The sequence below is a fragment of the Acinonyx jubatus genome, chromosome A1 (assembly GCF_027475565.1).
Source record: "Acinonyx jubatus isolate Ajub_Pintada_27869175 chromosome A1, VMU_Ajub_asm_v1.0, whole genome shotgun sequence".
Lineage (NCBI taxonomy): Eukaryota > Metazoa > Chordata > Mammalia > Carnivora > Felidae > Acinonyx > Acinonyx jubatus.
Genome location: NC_069380.1, coordinates 200,585,446 through 200,600,215, shown reverse-complemented (window position 1 = coordinate 200,600,215; position 14,770 = coordinate 200,585,446). Strand labels below are relative to the sequence as shown.

Sequence of the window (14,770 nt, the reverse complement as noted above, 5' to 3'; positions counted from 1 at the left end):
TTTATTTATTTTTGGGACAGAGAGAGACAAAGCATGAACGGGGGAGGGGCAGAGAGAGAGAGAGGGAGACACAGAATCGGAAACAGGCTCCAGGCTCTGAGCCATCAGCCCAGAGCCCGACGCGGGGCTCGAACTCCCGGACCGCGAGATCGTGACCTGGCTGAAGTCGGACGCTTAACCGACTGCGCCACCCAGGCGCCCCTATATTTTCAGTTTTATGTAAATGTGTTATATATGCAACCAGGTAAGAAATATATGTGAAGGAAACAGCTCAAACGGACCAGCTGTCACTCCCATCCCTATCTGCACATAGAAAATATCCTGTTGCCATTTCCTTCCCACATCCTCAGTTGTAGACCTAAGAAGCTCGGCTAAGGATTACAATCAACTAGGCAGCTTTTGTCTCACCCAAACATCAGCAGAACTGTTCTGATGCCCAACCACGACAGAGGGGAGAAACTGTGATTATAAATATCACCCAACTCATCAGAACCTGTTTCTGAGTAAGATACTGGCTGTCACTGACAAAATGGCAACATCCCATTCCATGTTAGCCCACTGGCCTCCATATTCTTCCCACTTTCCAGGTATACTGTGGCTTTTGCCCTTTCTCAGATTTGTCCTCTGGATGTCCACGTGGCCCTATCCTTCCGGGGGAGGTGGGGAAGGGGAGCTTCTCTGCCCTGTCTATTGAAATCACTCCGCTCAACCCTATACTATTTGGTCTCCTTCCCTGCTGTATTTTTCCTATTACCTCCTATCACCATCTAACATAGACACGTATATTTGATTTTTTGGTTAGATGACTTTATCCACTAGCATGTGAGCTCCATGAAAGCCGTTATTTCACTGCCATATCCTGTGTACCTAGAACACATATATGCTGGCATATAATAAGTCACTTGATAAATATTTATTGAATGAATCAAGTAGAGAGGGCTCAAAAATCCTTGGTGAATGTCATAGCTTTTGACTACAATATTTAAATTGAAGACCAGTGGCAACCTTACTAGGGAAGATGTTAATATCCATTTTCTTCTAGGAGAATGTCAATTAAATTTTGTTAGTGTTTATTTATTTTTGAGAGAGAGAGACAGAGTGCAAGTGGGGGAGGACAGAGAGAGAGAGGAAGACATAGAATCTGAAGCAGGCTCCAGGCTCTGAGCTGTCAGCACAGAGTCTGACATGGGGACCGAACCCACAAACCACGAGATCATGACCTGAGCTGAAATTGGACGCCCAAATGACCGAGCCACCCAAGCGCCCCAGAAGAGTCTCAATTATATAAACACATATAAATAGATAAATTCATGTTTCACAAATTCTCCTATTTCCTTCCCCAAATCAACTCACTCTCCAACATCCACCCCAGAAAAATATGAGAGACTAAAGGAAAAATGCATCTCTTGTCCATAGACCTTCTCTTATCTGACTGGGCGACTTTCTCATACCTACATTCGGTTCAGAATCTGTAACCACTCACCTTCTGTACTGCTATTGTTGCTTCTAGCCAGAATCAAAAATATGCCAAATTGTTTTCTAATGGTTTCACTGCTTCCAAATTTGACCCTCCACAATCTTTATTTCCCAATCAGCCATAGTTTTCTAGACTGAGTTGTGGCCTTCTAAAATTCATATGTTTAGGCTGTAACCCCCAATGTGACTGTATTTGGAGGTAGAGCCTTTAGGGAAGTAATTAAGGTTAAACGAGGTCATACAATTAGGACACTAATCTGACAGGCTTCTCTCCTTATGATAAAGGACACCAGCAAGCTCAGTCTCTCTCTGCCATGTGAGGACACTGCAAGGCAACTGTCCTCAAGCCAGAAGAGAGCTCTCACCAGAGCCCAACCATACTGTTACCCTGATCTCAGACTTGCAGCCTTTAGAACTAGGAGAAAATACATTTTTGTTGTTAAATCACACAAGCTACCTAATACATGGAGTAATTCTTTTAAAACCTAAGACACACGAGGACCTCCCTCTGAGTAGAAATTTCCAATGGCTTCCCACTCCTCCCCGACTATGAAGTCTTAATAATCCTAGCAATTGCCTCTGGGAACCTCTAAATTCTGGTTCCATTTCTAATACCATTTCCTTCTACTCTCCACATGTGTCATTTCCTTCAGTCTCACTGGCCTCCTTCCTGGTTCTTGAACCCACCAGGTATGTTTCTATCTCAGCGTCCTGCTGGAATCCTCTTTCCCTAGATATTAGCATGAATCACTCCTTCACTTCCTTCAGGCTTTCATTCCAGTGTTTTCTTTTCCATGAGCATTACTCTTGACTACATACTTTAAATTGCAAACCCTCTCCCTGCAGACTGCATTGATGAGCCTTACTTCCCCTGCTCTGTTTTTTTTTTCATAACGTTTACTTCCTTTTAACAAATCATATCATTTACTCATTTTTTATATTGTATTATGTGTTTCCTTCTGTTAGAGTACAAGCTTTTGTCTGTTTGGTTCACTGAGTATCCCAAGCACTTTGTACACTGCCTACCACATAAAATGCATTAAATAATTATTCATTAAATACAACTGACAGAGAGGCAGATAACCTGGGTTTTAGTCCCGATATTGCCCCTACCATGCTGTATGACTTGCCCTTTATATCTCTTTCTTTGTGTGTAATATAAGAACTTTGGATCATACTGGAAAGAAAGCCTACTTCTTTCCAAATGGTCCTGACTGGATTCTTTCTGACTAGTATGCTCTTTTGTTTATACTTATGTGGTCCTGCCCCAGCCTTCAGTAAGCATGCTCTTTCCTTTCCCAGAGCCTCCCTCCTTGGTTCATAATGTTGACAATCAGCAAATATTGGATAATTAAAATTATTTTGATTCACAGACCAAAAAAGTATAAAAGCAATTTCTGAAAATACTGTTCTGTCTTACAGTGTTAATTGGTCTCTAGTTCTGATTTCTAATCCTAAAATCTATGTTGGAATAGTACGAAACTACCTACAACTGTTGAGCTAGGATTTCTATGATATATTCTCTAAAAATATATTTATGATTTCTTCACACAAAGAAGGGTCACTTTGGGTAATACTGAACACGTTGCTTTTACCATTTAAATACTGAAAAAAGTTTAAAGATCTTAACTCTCTTATGTCCTCCTTTTGGTATATTAATGTCAAGATATTTGAGAATTCTGCTAGCAACTTCTCACAGAAGATATTATTGTAATGAATTTAAAGTATATGTTTCTAAATGTCAGTTTAATAGACCTGCAAGTTCATAGCTAAGTTGTACCATCACTTCTTATGCAAAGGTATACATAAGTCATAACTTTTAGCAACAGAATGTTTGGTTTTCAATACCCTCAAGAATTATTGCAATAAATGCAAACAAACATGATTCCAGTTCCTAGTTGTAATGGAGAGTGAGTCCATAAACTAGATTGCCTGAAATAAGCTAAACTTTTTAGTGATTTAGGTGACATTTTCAGCTGGTATTTAGTGATGACCTACTATGCACAGGTATTGATTGCTGAGGATTAAAAAAATAAAAGTTCCTTTCTTCAAGGAGCTCACAGATTAGTAGGAATCAACTCATGTTGAAATAATGAGTTTTAACACAAAGCAAAATTTGAACATAACTCCTTAGTGTTTTTTATTTCCCTCCTTTTTTTTTTTTTCCAGTTAAAGCCAAGTAAAAGTAAATTCCCCGTTTTGAAAAATCAGGGGAATTAAAACAAATTAAGCCAATTATTCTACATATCAATTAGCATACAGAGACATGGAATTATTTTCTCAAAGGTTAGTAATAGTCATTTTTAAGTGCTGCTTGCATCGTTTAAAAATAACGTATTATCAATAAAACATTTTAGAAGAATATTTTTAACAAATTTCAACCCTAAGAACTAAAACAGCACAGAGGTGGATGCGCCACACACAATGCAGACTAGTAAATGTAACCAAGGGCTAAAACAGTACAGAGGTGGATGCGCCACACACAATGCAGACTAGTAAATGTAACCAAGGGCTAGAGGTTACGGTGCAGAACGTTCCTAAATGGTTTCCTGCAGGAGGCTTGTGCCGTGGTGGGAAAAGCAACCTAGGTGGCGGCAATTCCTTCTTAAAAGTCTTGCTCTTCCCAGCCAGGCCGGTGGGAAACCTACTGGCACACAAGTTCTGCCTTCGGTCTACAAACACTGCTGGACACTGAAACTAAGTTGGAGGAGTGATATGATTGGCTAAGAAATGAATGACGCAACGTACCTCAGGCCCTCTGAGAATCGGCCTCCTTCTCAAATTCCGCTTTCCATTGGTCCTTACGGCAAAGAGGGCAGGGACATTTCCTGAAATTAACCTCTGGGTCGCAAACCCCGAGCAAAGATGGCGGCGGCCAGGTGTTGCAGGCTAGCCCTCCGCGGGTCGCGGCTGTCATTGCACACTGCGGCCGAGGCCGCTGTCGCGGCTCCAGAAGTGACCGGCGCAGTTGTCGCGGCGGCCCCCGTCGCGCGCTACCCGCCGATTGTGGCTTCTCTGACTGCCAAAAGCAAGGCGGCACGGCAGCGGCGAGTGGAGCGGTGGCAGGCGACGGTGCACGCGGCTGAGTCGGTGGACGAGAAGCTGCGAATCCTCACCAAGATGCAGTTCATGAAGTACGTGGTTTATCCGCAGACCTTCGCCCTGAACGCTGACCGCTGGTATCAGGGCTTCACCAAGACAGTGTTCCTGTCGGGACTGCCGCCGCCGCCGCCCGCCGAGCCCGCCGAGCCATCGCCCACCCTGGACCTGGAGGCCCTGCGCGCCGCCGCGTGTGACTGCCTCCTGCAGGAGCACTTCTACCTACGGCGCAAGCGGCGCGCGCCCCTTTACCAGGACCGCGAGGCCATCGCCTCGCCCTTCTTAGATCAGCTGGTGGCGGCCCTCGTGGGCCTGCTCAGCGCACACAACCCTGCTCTGGCCACCGCCGCCCTCGGTGAGCCTTGGGGCCGCCACGTCGGGCGAGGGTGGTGGGGGCTGTTCATGTCTTTCTCTCTGCGTTGTCTTTTTTTTTTTTTTTTCCTAGTCCTTTCGCGCCTTGCTGGGCGCCACCAGGTTTAATAGTACTGAACTAGCAGTCTGGAGACTGGGTGGGTTCTCGGGCCGGTGCTGCCACCTACTAGCTGTACAACCTTGCACGCCTCCAGTCCTTGGCTCTGCTTTGTGAAGATCCAGCCAAACGGAGGAGCAGTGTTGGTTAGGAAAAGGGGCTCTTAGAGGGGGGACAGGCCTGGAGTTGGCTTTTGGCTCTTCCACCAAAACGTCCCGTGACTTTATGTCAGTTCACTTCCTCATAGAATTGTGAACATTAAAGGTGATAGGGTGATAGGGATTAAAATACCTGACATTTACTAAGTACTTACTGTGTACCAGGCCCAGTTCTAAATTTTATATGTGCCAACCAATTTAATCCTCACAATAACCGTTTATGGCAGGTAGCATTGTTTTATAAATGGGGCAAAAACAGCCTGAGGTACAAAAAGGTAAAATGAACCTCGTCGAGAGCCTCTAGCTGGTAGATTGGAATTAAGGATTCAAACCTAGCCATTTTGGGCTCCCAGGAAACAGTCAACAACTTTTATGAACTGCTTAGTGCAGACTTGAAAAATAATTAATGGATAGTTTTTAAAAGTCAGTGTTTCTGACGTCCTGTTTATTTTATACCTACCGCCTAGTAGGTGTCTTAATAAATACCTGTTGGATTAATGTTATTATTGTAAGTGTAGATGTGTGTTCAGCTGAGTTTTGGAGCGTGCGTGCTACTTTACTTCGCTCGCAGTTGGGAAAGAAGTGGTCTTGAGCGATCCTCACCGATTTTGACTCCTAATTGTTGGCCTAGGGAAACTTGCTTGACTTCATCAAGACCCAAATTCCTTTTCTATAAAATGGAGGTGATGACAACCATACATACCTTTGAGAGTTACTGTGAAGATGGAATTAGTAATTTTTTTAATTTAATTTTTATATAAATTTTTTTTTTAACATTTACTTATTTTTGAGAGAGAGGCAGAGCGTGAGTGGGGGAAGAGCCTAGAGAGAGGGAGACACAGAATCCCAAGCCAGCTCCAGGCTCTGAGCTGTCAGCAAAGAGCCCGATATGGGGCTGGAACCATGAGCTGAGCTGTGAAATCATGACCTGAAGCGAAGTCGGATGCTTAACCGACTGAGCCACCCAGGCGACCCTTGAATTAGTAATTCTTAAGACAGCTCTGACTACTAAAAAAACTTACTATTTTTCATGAGTGATATTCCTGTTGGTCTTACTTTCGTTGTTTATTCTTAACTCAGAAACCTCTTTCATTACAGTGTTTAGTGTGTGATGCATCGCACAAGTAGACAATAAGTGTTTGAGCGTAAGTCCTGATCATTGAAGTTAAATCATCCTATAAGCCAGACTCTATCTTACATCATAGTAATTTTTGATATATTTTTAATTTACACAATTATTCTTGAGTTCTGTATTGCTGGTATTTTAATAATAACCAAATTTATCTAAATGATGAGATAAGAAAATTTTGAATATCTCTTGATAGATTGTAAACGCCCAGTTCACTTTTACTGGTTGCGTGGTGAAGAAATTATTCCTAGTGGTCATCGGAAAGGTCGAGTTGATGCTCTGCGATACCAAATAAATGATAAACCACACAACCAGATTCGAATGTCCAAACAACTCCCAGAGGTAAGGATTTGTTGCATTATATATCTACTGACATCTGGTGAGGAAATGTCGTAGGCAGCCTAGGTAATGGGCTTAGTAGGATAAAAAGTTTTGGATGGGTCCCTTTTGAGTTTCTTGCAAGTACATCTCATCTGAAATTCTTTTTTAGCTTTTTAACCTGTTATGGAATGTCTAGTCCTTAAAGGTCAAATAATCATAAGATTAAGGCATCAGTTTTCAAGACCATACTTTTTCTTACTATAAAAACAGAAACAATTGAAAATAGTTTATGATTGTAATTTATAATAGATTACACTGCCTGATCATCAATCAAGGCATTTTTATAATTATAACCTGGTCATTTTATATATTACAGTTCTTTTGGAGAAAATAAGTATATTTTGATTGTTGTCTTTGCGTCTGTATCAGAAGTTGGCACATTTTTTGGTAAAGGTCCAGACAGTAAATATTTTAGGCTTTGGGGGCCATAAGTCTGTGTTACAACTATTCATCTTAGTTCTTATACTGTAAAAGCAGCTATGGACCATATGTTAATGAATGTGTGTGACTATGTTGCAGTAAAACTTTGTCAAGTAGGTGGCTGGCTGGATTTGGCCCACTTGGTGGTGTTACCAAATCATTTTGTAAAAAAAAAAAAAAAAATCTCATTTTAAGATTTTTAAATCTATTAGGAATGTGAGTAAAATGTGTACATACTAGTGTTTCTGTGAATTCATTTATGACTTTCCTTTAAGTTTGTGCCGCTGGATTATTCTGTACCTGTCGAAATCCCTGTGATGAATTGTAAGCCAGACAAACTTCCATTATTCAAACGACAATATGAAAATACCATATTTATTGGTAAGTTTCCCCCTTTTTTGTTAATTTTTCTTTTTTTAATGTTTATTTATTTTTGAGAGAGACAGAGACAGAATGAGAGTGGGTTGGGGCAGAGAGCGAGGGAGACACAGAATCTGAAGCAGGCTCCAGGCTCTGAGCTGTCAGCACAGAGCCAGACACGGGGCTTGAACTCACGAGCTGTGAGATCGTGACCTGAGCCAAAGCCGGATGCTCAACCGACTGAGCCACCCAGGCGCCCTGGTAAGTTTCCCTTTTGAAATATTGTGCCATCAATGTGTCCAAAGGATCCCATGCAAATTTACATAATTCTTGATGACCAAGAGGTTTCACATAGTTTACAAGCAGTATAATCCATAATCTCAGGTTGTTGCAGTATGCATGAAAATTGAGAAGAAAATATTCTTTCAGCTCACCATTTAAAATTTTACTTGTTTCTACTTAATTAGCAGTACTTTAAAAAATAGCTACATGTATTAGGCTTTGTTGATTTATTGTGTAAAAAAAGTAATTTGTATTTTTTCAAAAGTAAACCAGTATAGAATCAGACTTGAGGCAGTGATTGTTTTTCTTTTCTTTTTTTTTTTTTATAAAAGCCTTCTGTTAGTACCACACACTGTGATAACCATTAAGAATATAAAAGTTAATAAGTCCTGATATCTGTCCTTGCGCAGCTTGTACTTTTGCTGTCTTTTTGTCTATTAATTCCTAGTCGATTTGATGGTTTTAAGAAACCAGCTTTATACTAGTCTTCCAGACCTGCTCCCTCTGGGTCATTATGGTCTTAGAGTGAATTATGGGAACTGTTGGTTGAAAAAACTACTACTAAACTCAAGAATATCAGCATTTTATGAAATATTGGCTATTCTTTTCCCTATTTGGAAATATAGTATAAAAGTCATTTTTTAAAATTAAGAACAAAGTATGTAGTTATTACATTAAAATGATAAAGGAAACTTTTAAATAAATTTTACATACATTCTGTTGACTTAACCTGTGTCATCGTGGGCTTGATGATAGCTAGCAGATTGTACTTTCACGTGAAGTTTAACTTTATTATAATCCATGAAATAAATAATAAACGTTCCCAATTGTGTATTTTGAATAGTGATCACATGATGTGTAGAGGAGAAGGGTGGGTTTGAAGCAAAGACTAATGACGTGCTGCAGATGTTCACATGTACATTTCATCTGAAATGTTTTCATTTTGGGGCGCCTGGGTGGCTCAGTCAGTTAAACATCTGACTTCAGCTCAGGTCATGATCTCGCAGTTCGTGAGTTTAAGCCCGGCGTCGGGCTCTGCGTTGACAGCTCGGAGCCTGGAGCCTGCTTCTGATTCTGTGTCTCCCTCTCTCTCTGCTCTTCCCCCTCTCATGCTCTCTCCCTTCTTCAAAAATAAATAAACATTAAAAAAAAAATTAAAAAAAAAAATGAAATGTTTTTATTTTGCTCTTCAGGCTCAAAGACAGCAGATCCATACTGTTATGGTCATACCCAGTTTCATCTGTTACCTGACAAATTAAAAAGGGAAAGGCTTTTGAAACAAAACTGTGCTGATCAGATAGAAGTTGTTTTTAGAGCCAATGCTATCGCAAGCCTTTTTGCTTGGACTGGAGCACAAGCTATGTATCAAGGTAAAACTAATTTTATGCATTGCCGTTCTTGGAAGATTTCTGTGACATTTTAAGAATTTACCGGTTTAAATTGTTTTCTTTGGGTTAAGATGTAGGTTGAATCTTATCACGTTGAAAACTTTGGTTGCGGTTTTGCAGTTTCAACAAAATATAGTTGTTTTAAAATTCATAATTAAATATTTAACATTTGCAGTTGGCAAGTGGCATTTAGATAGTTATTTTGATCTTTCACTTTGACCAGTTTTGTATGAATGAATTTTATTCTGATGTTCTCAAGCATGTGAATAACTATAACCAACCAAGTCAACTTTGTAGATGATGGCAGCTTTCTGAAGCCGGAAAAGGAAAGTGCTTTGGTGGATTAAATTTCAGATTAAATTACGACTATCCTATGTAATATCTTTGAGGGCTATATCCAGGATGTGGTGGATTAAGAGGTTGTTTATTCATTCAGTAAATAGTGAATGCATGGTTTTTATGAACCAAGCACCGTTGGCCTTGGAGATAACAGTGTTGAATTGAGGTGGGCAGATCTTGGTGTCCAGGAGCCTATAGTGAGAAGAGTAAAGGATAATAAACGTGTAATACTTTTAGCTAGTGGTAATACTATGGAGGAAAAGTACTACATAAGGGATAGAATGATTTATGGGGTGCAGATGGGATATGGAACAGAATCTATTTAAATGGAGTAATTCAGGAGAGGTCTCCAAAAAATGACATTTGAACAAAGACCTGACTGTTGAGGAGCTACCTAAGCATAAACTTGGGGGAAAGACACTTTCAGGCAAAAGGAATACAACTAAAAGTCTCTGAGGTAGGAACAGAGTTGAAGTATTTAAAGAACAATGAAGAAAGGGAGGGGGAGGATGATGGAGGAAGAGATAGAGGAAGCCAGCAACCATATCACTTAGGACTTTGAGAGCCCAATGTGAAGCATGGGCTTTATTACAAAACCCAAAGTGATAAACTGTAATATGTAACCAACCAGATTAATCCTATATGAGTTCCCAGGAGGAATTTTAATACTGATTTAATTATTTCCAAGCTCACTTTTTTCCATATCTATCTATCTATATATATAGATAGATATCTATCTATATATATATACCTATATATATCTATACATCTATACAGATATATCTATATCTATATATATCTATACAGATATATCTATATATCTATATATATCTATATCTATATCTATATATCTATATATCTATATCTATATAGATATATAGATAGATATATATATGTATATATAGATATATCTGTATAGATATATCTATATATATCTATATAGATATATCTATCTATATAGATATATATAGATATATCTATACAGATATATCTATATATACATATATATATCTATCTATATATCTATATATATATATAGATATATCTGTATATATCTATATAGATAGATATGTAAATATGTATAATTTATTGTAATTTTTTACTCACAATTGTTGACTTAAATGGAGAGAATGAGAATAGGATTGGACAGAAGCAGAAACAGAGGAATCTTTCTCAAAGATAGATTAGAGTGGCACTGTTTATGCATTAAAGATAAAGTGCTTCTTTTTTTCCTATAATTAATTACAAAACTAACAATATTATTCATTGGCTATCTTCATTAAGGCTGATAGAAGCTATGTATGAAGAAATAATACTACTGCTTGGCCCTGGCACTGAGTACTAAAACCAGTCAGTCTAGAACAAGAAGCAGCCAGCAAATTTGAGTAGTAAAGGCTTCAAAGGCCTCCTGGAACCTTATGACACAAGATACACAAGGCAAAATGACGGCACCTCATAAAACCAAATTTGAAATATGTAAGGGAAGATATAGAATTTGTCTAAGGACATAACTGAAGTCCTTAGAAAGTCTGAAGGTATGTTTTTTAGGTTTGGTGAAGTAAAGGGCCGTAATGGTTACTGGATGGCAGGTGCTGCTGGTGCTGGGAAGATGGGAATGTATTTGAAGTCAGTAATGATGCACATGGTTAGTACCAGATACAGGGGACATCAGCATAGATCGAGCTGGCTGCTTATTTTAGGTGAAGTGAGTTAAGGTTGAAAGCTGTTGAAGGCCCAAGTTGTTGAGAATGTGTCCCGAGTTTGGAGATGTTAGAAGGGAGGAAATAATTTTTGATGCAGAAATAGAATATAGGGTTAGAATGGAGAAGATGAGGAAGACTTCAAGATCTTCAGGAATTTGGTAGATAAAATATCTAGGTTTCAGGTGGTATTTTTGATCCCTCTAATGTGTATATTTTGTTTTGGTAAAATATATTCTATGTGTAAATTTCAGTGTAACTTTTTTCTATAGGATTCTGGAGTGAAGCAGATGTTACTCGACCTTTTGTCTCTCAGGGAGTGATCACAGATGGAAAATACTTTTCCTTTTTCTGCTACCAGTTAAATACTTTGGCACTGACTACACAAGCTGATCAAAATAACCCTCGTAAAAATATATGTTGGGGAACACAAAGTAAGCCTCTTTATGAAACCATCGAAGATAATAATGTGAAAGGTTTTAATGATGATGTCCTACTTCAGATAGTTCACTTTCTACTGAACAGACCAAAAGAAGATAAATCACAGCTGTTGGAAAACTAAGAAGAAATCATTGATTCAGGACTTTGGGGATACTTAAATTTCACTGGAGGAAAAATAAAAAGAATTTTAATGACGAGACCTGTAACTGTCAAGTGCATTATTTTGAGACAAATATTTCATATGTTAACCTGTGATTAGACCTCTCATTCTGCTCAGAGTACACACTGAAAGATTTCATTTGAAATATAGTATGTTATTTTAAGGTAATTTTATTCATATATGACTAACTGATGAGACTGAGCTATCTTCAATATCTGGTATTAATTACATGTTATTTTGAAAGTATTTTAAGGGCAGTAACTCAAAAGCTTGAGTATGTAGATGTGTTATAGTTTTCTTTTTTGTTTTTATTTTTTTCATTAATAACATAGTTTCAGAGTCCTACTCAAACTGAACAGTATTTTGCAAGGATAGGAAACTGAGGCCCAGAGGAGTTAAGTGAATTTTCCACAATTTCACAGATGGTTAATAATATAGCTGATGAAATATGTGGAATTTAGGTTCTTAGCATTAAGAAGTAATGTTAATATATTTCTGTTTTGTAATTTGCTCCATCCCAAAGATTATGTTTCAAAATCAGTTGTCAGTTGATAAAATTGTTAACCTTGTTGAGAATTAAGATTCATTTGAAACATTTTAGTGAGGAAAAAAGAATTACCTTTGTATAGTCATGCTGCTTTTTATTTTATATAACCTCCTGTTATGAATATTTTAAAAACCCCATTATGTACTGTAGTCATATGAAAATCTCTGTTCCCACCCTCCCTCCCTCCTCCTTTCCTCCCTTCATTCCTTCCTCCTCTCTTTCCTTCCTTCCTTCCTTCCTCCTTTCCTCCCTCTCACCCTCCCTCTCTTGTTATCTTTCTTTCAAGATGGAGACCACAGTTACATTGATAGATTCCTCAGCCAGAAGCCTGGGGATTATTTGCCACAAATGATTGCTAAACTAAAGGAATAACATTTGAACAATGGCATTCAATTCAGCCAAGAGCTTCCTTTGCAAGGCAGTGTGCTATGTTAGTTTCAGTTTACCCAGAAAGCCATGTAATTACACACCACCATTTGTTTATTTAAGCAGTTTCCAAACCTTGGAATACTGTTCTTTACCCGGGGTCCTGTCTGTTCAACCTGTCTATTGCATTCCCATTTACCCCTGATGGAAAAATGCAGATGTGTAGAGAGAAGCGACCTTACCAAGCTCCAAGTACAATGACACCTTTCTTAATCTTAGCTTTCACTTTCTAACTCTGTACCTTGAGCAATTTGACTTGCCATCCTTTATTTCTGCAAAACAAAATTATCTTCCAAAGTTTAAGGATTAAATGAGCTAGTGCAAACTAAAGTGCCTTTAAAATTCTATGTAATTAAGATATGTTGGATTCAGTAGAAATGCCGTTGCATTCCCTAAACTGATTATATTTAATTCATGTTTCATTTCCATCCTTTGAATACTTCTAGCTCTATAGTAGCACCTGTTTCATTCTCTTGTAATGATATTTCTCATGACAAATGGAGAACATAACATAAATACATACATACATACATACCTATATGTATATGTCAGGACTTCACATAGCACTTAAGTATATTCTAGAGCGTGGTCTAGATATTTTACATGCTAGCTCGTTTAATCATCACAAACATTCCATGAGCTAGATACTATTCCCATTTTGCAGATGAGTTAAGAAGGCACAGGGAGCCTAATAACTTCGATCTTACAACTAGAATATGGCAGGGTTGAAATCTGAGACCTGGTGCTCAGACTCCAGAACCTACTCATCACCACTCTGGTATATATTCTTCAGCAATACACTGTAGATGTCAGTGGTGCAGTTGTATAACAGTGGCATAAATTTAGATAAAGGATAGGTTAATTCTGACTAATATGAATCCTGGAAATGTGTGTTAGCGCAAGTGGCATTTAAATTGGTTCTTGATAGATGGCATTTTCCAAAAACAGAGAGATAGTGAGTGGATGGAGCTGTGAGTGAAGATGGAAAGCTTCAGGACGTACTTGGGAAATAGGTAGTAGCTTGATATATGCAAGTTGGATGTGGCCTAAAAGCAGTTAGGGAAAACAAAAATTATTTATCAAGAAAAAAAGTCTTAACAGGTCTCAGACTCCTGCATAGCTCTGAACATTAGGAAACAATGCAGCAATGTTACAGACTTCCAGAGGAAAGTCACAGCAGAAGAAATCTAGGACCAGCCTAGATCTAGATAATGCAGAACAATTGAAAAAAATGTCGGAACACCCACGTCACTTACAAAATAAGTTTATGAAAATGTACTGCAATTGATGAGCAAATGATACTAGGGATCAATGAAGGAGAATCGAAATGAATATAATGAGTACACAAGGTCATATCAGACAAAGCATAAGGCAGAGTTAGCAGTATTAATTTCAAACAATTCAAGGCAAAAACAAATTCCAGTATTAAAAGGTCATTATATGTTGCAACTTGTAATCAGTATATGAAATGTTAATGTAAATCTTAAGCTGTAGTAACTAAAAATAAGGAATAATTAGTAAAGCTGACTTAAAATTTGGTAACTTAGAAAAAAAACAGATTTTTAAAAATGTGATAGAACTTGTATACAAAACCATTGATTAGATTATAGAAAGTCTCGGGAAATTTAAAAGTCAGCATTATATAGGTCATGAACTCTATTCACACCACAATACATCTAAAAGGTATTAATACAGTTTTTAACCAGGAGCATGTAATCATTGGGAAATAAAAGTGTATCCCTAAATAACTATAGAGTTGCTATTAACTTGCCTGGACAGAATATTCAATATATAATCAAACACTCCCAGAGCTATGTCACAATCTAAAAATGAAAGCTGTCTTACTTCCCTTTCCTTTTTTAGTCAGATATTTTTATATAATCTAGATATTTGTACGTTTTCTGTGCTTAACTAATTTCTTTGACCAAGAGAGCATTATATTAATGTAAAAATATAACTCTAACTAGACAACAATGTAGTAAAGTGCATACAAAG

The 14,770-nt window shown here is 38.2% G+C and overlaps 1 protein-coding gene and 1 long non-coding RNA gene across 6 annotated transcripts in view; one reads left to right on the top strand and one right to left on the bottom strand.

The window, feature by feature from the left end:
• Positions 1-4,365, bottom strand: part of LOC106967111 (uncharacterized) — a 78,359-nt gene extending 73,994 nt beyond the window's left edge. For 4 of the 5 annotated variants that reach the window (XR_008289434.1, XR_008289431.1, XR_008289435.1 and 1 more), the window contains exon 1: positions 4,225-4,361. This is a non-coding gene — a long non-coding RNA (uncharacterized LOC106967111). Of the gene's footprint in view, positions 1-4,224 lie in introns of all 5 variants that reach the window. The other variant, XR_008289432.1, reaches the window with a different exon arrangement.
• Positions 4,342-11,841, top strand: MRPS30 (mitochondrial ribosomal protein S30). The gene is made up of 5 exons (XM_027076359.2): positions 4,342-4,930; positions 6,528-6,673; positions 7,408-7,513; positions 8,968-9,144; positions 11,474-11,841. Exons 1-5 carry the CDS (start codon positions 4,342-4,344, stop codon positions 11,761-11,763), a joined length of 1,308 nt encoding a protein of 435 aa, XP_026932160.1. The 3' UTR covers positions 11,764-11,841.
• The last annotated feature ends 2,929 nt before the right edge of the window (positions 11,842-14,770 follow it).

What these genes read in the sequence shown, in the direction of transcription:
- MRPS30 (XM_027076359.2), top strand. Translation starts at nt 4,342, where the DNA reads ATGGCGGCGGCCAGGTGTTGCAGGCTAGCCCTCCGCGGGTCGCGGCTG. An exon ending in TCTGGCCACCGCCGCCCTCG is followed by an intron (nt 4,931 to 6,527) that starts GTGAGCCTTGGG and finishes ATCTCTTGATAG; the next exon opens with ATTGTAAACGCCCAGTTCAC. An exon ending in TGTCCAAACAACTCCCAGAG is followed by an intron (nt 6,674 to 7,407) that starts GTAAGGATTTGT and finishes CTTTCCTTTAAG; the next exon opens with TTTGTGCCGCTGGATTATTC.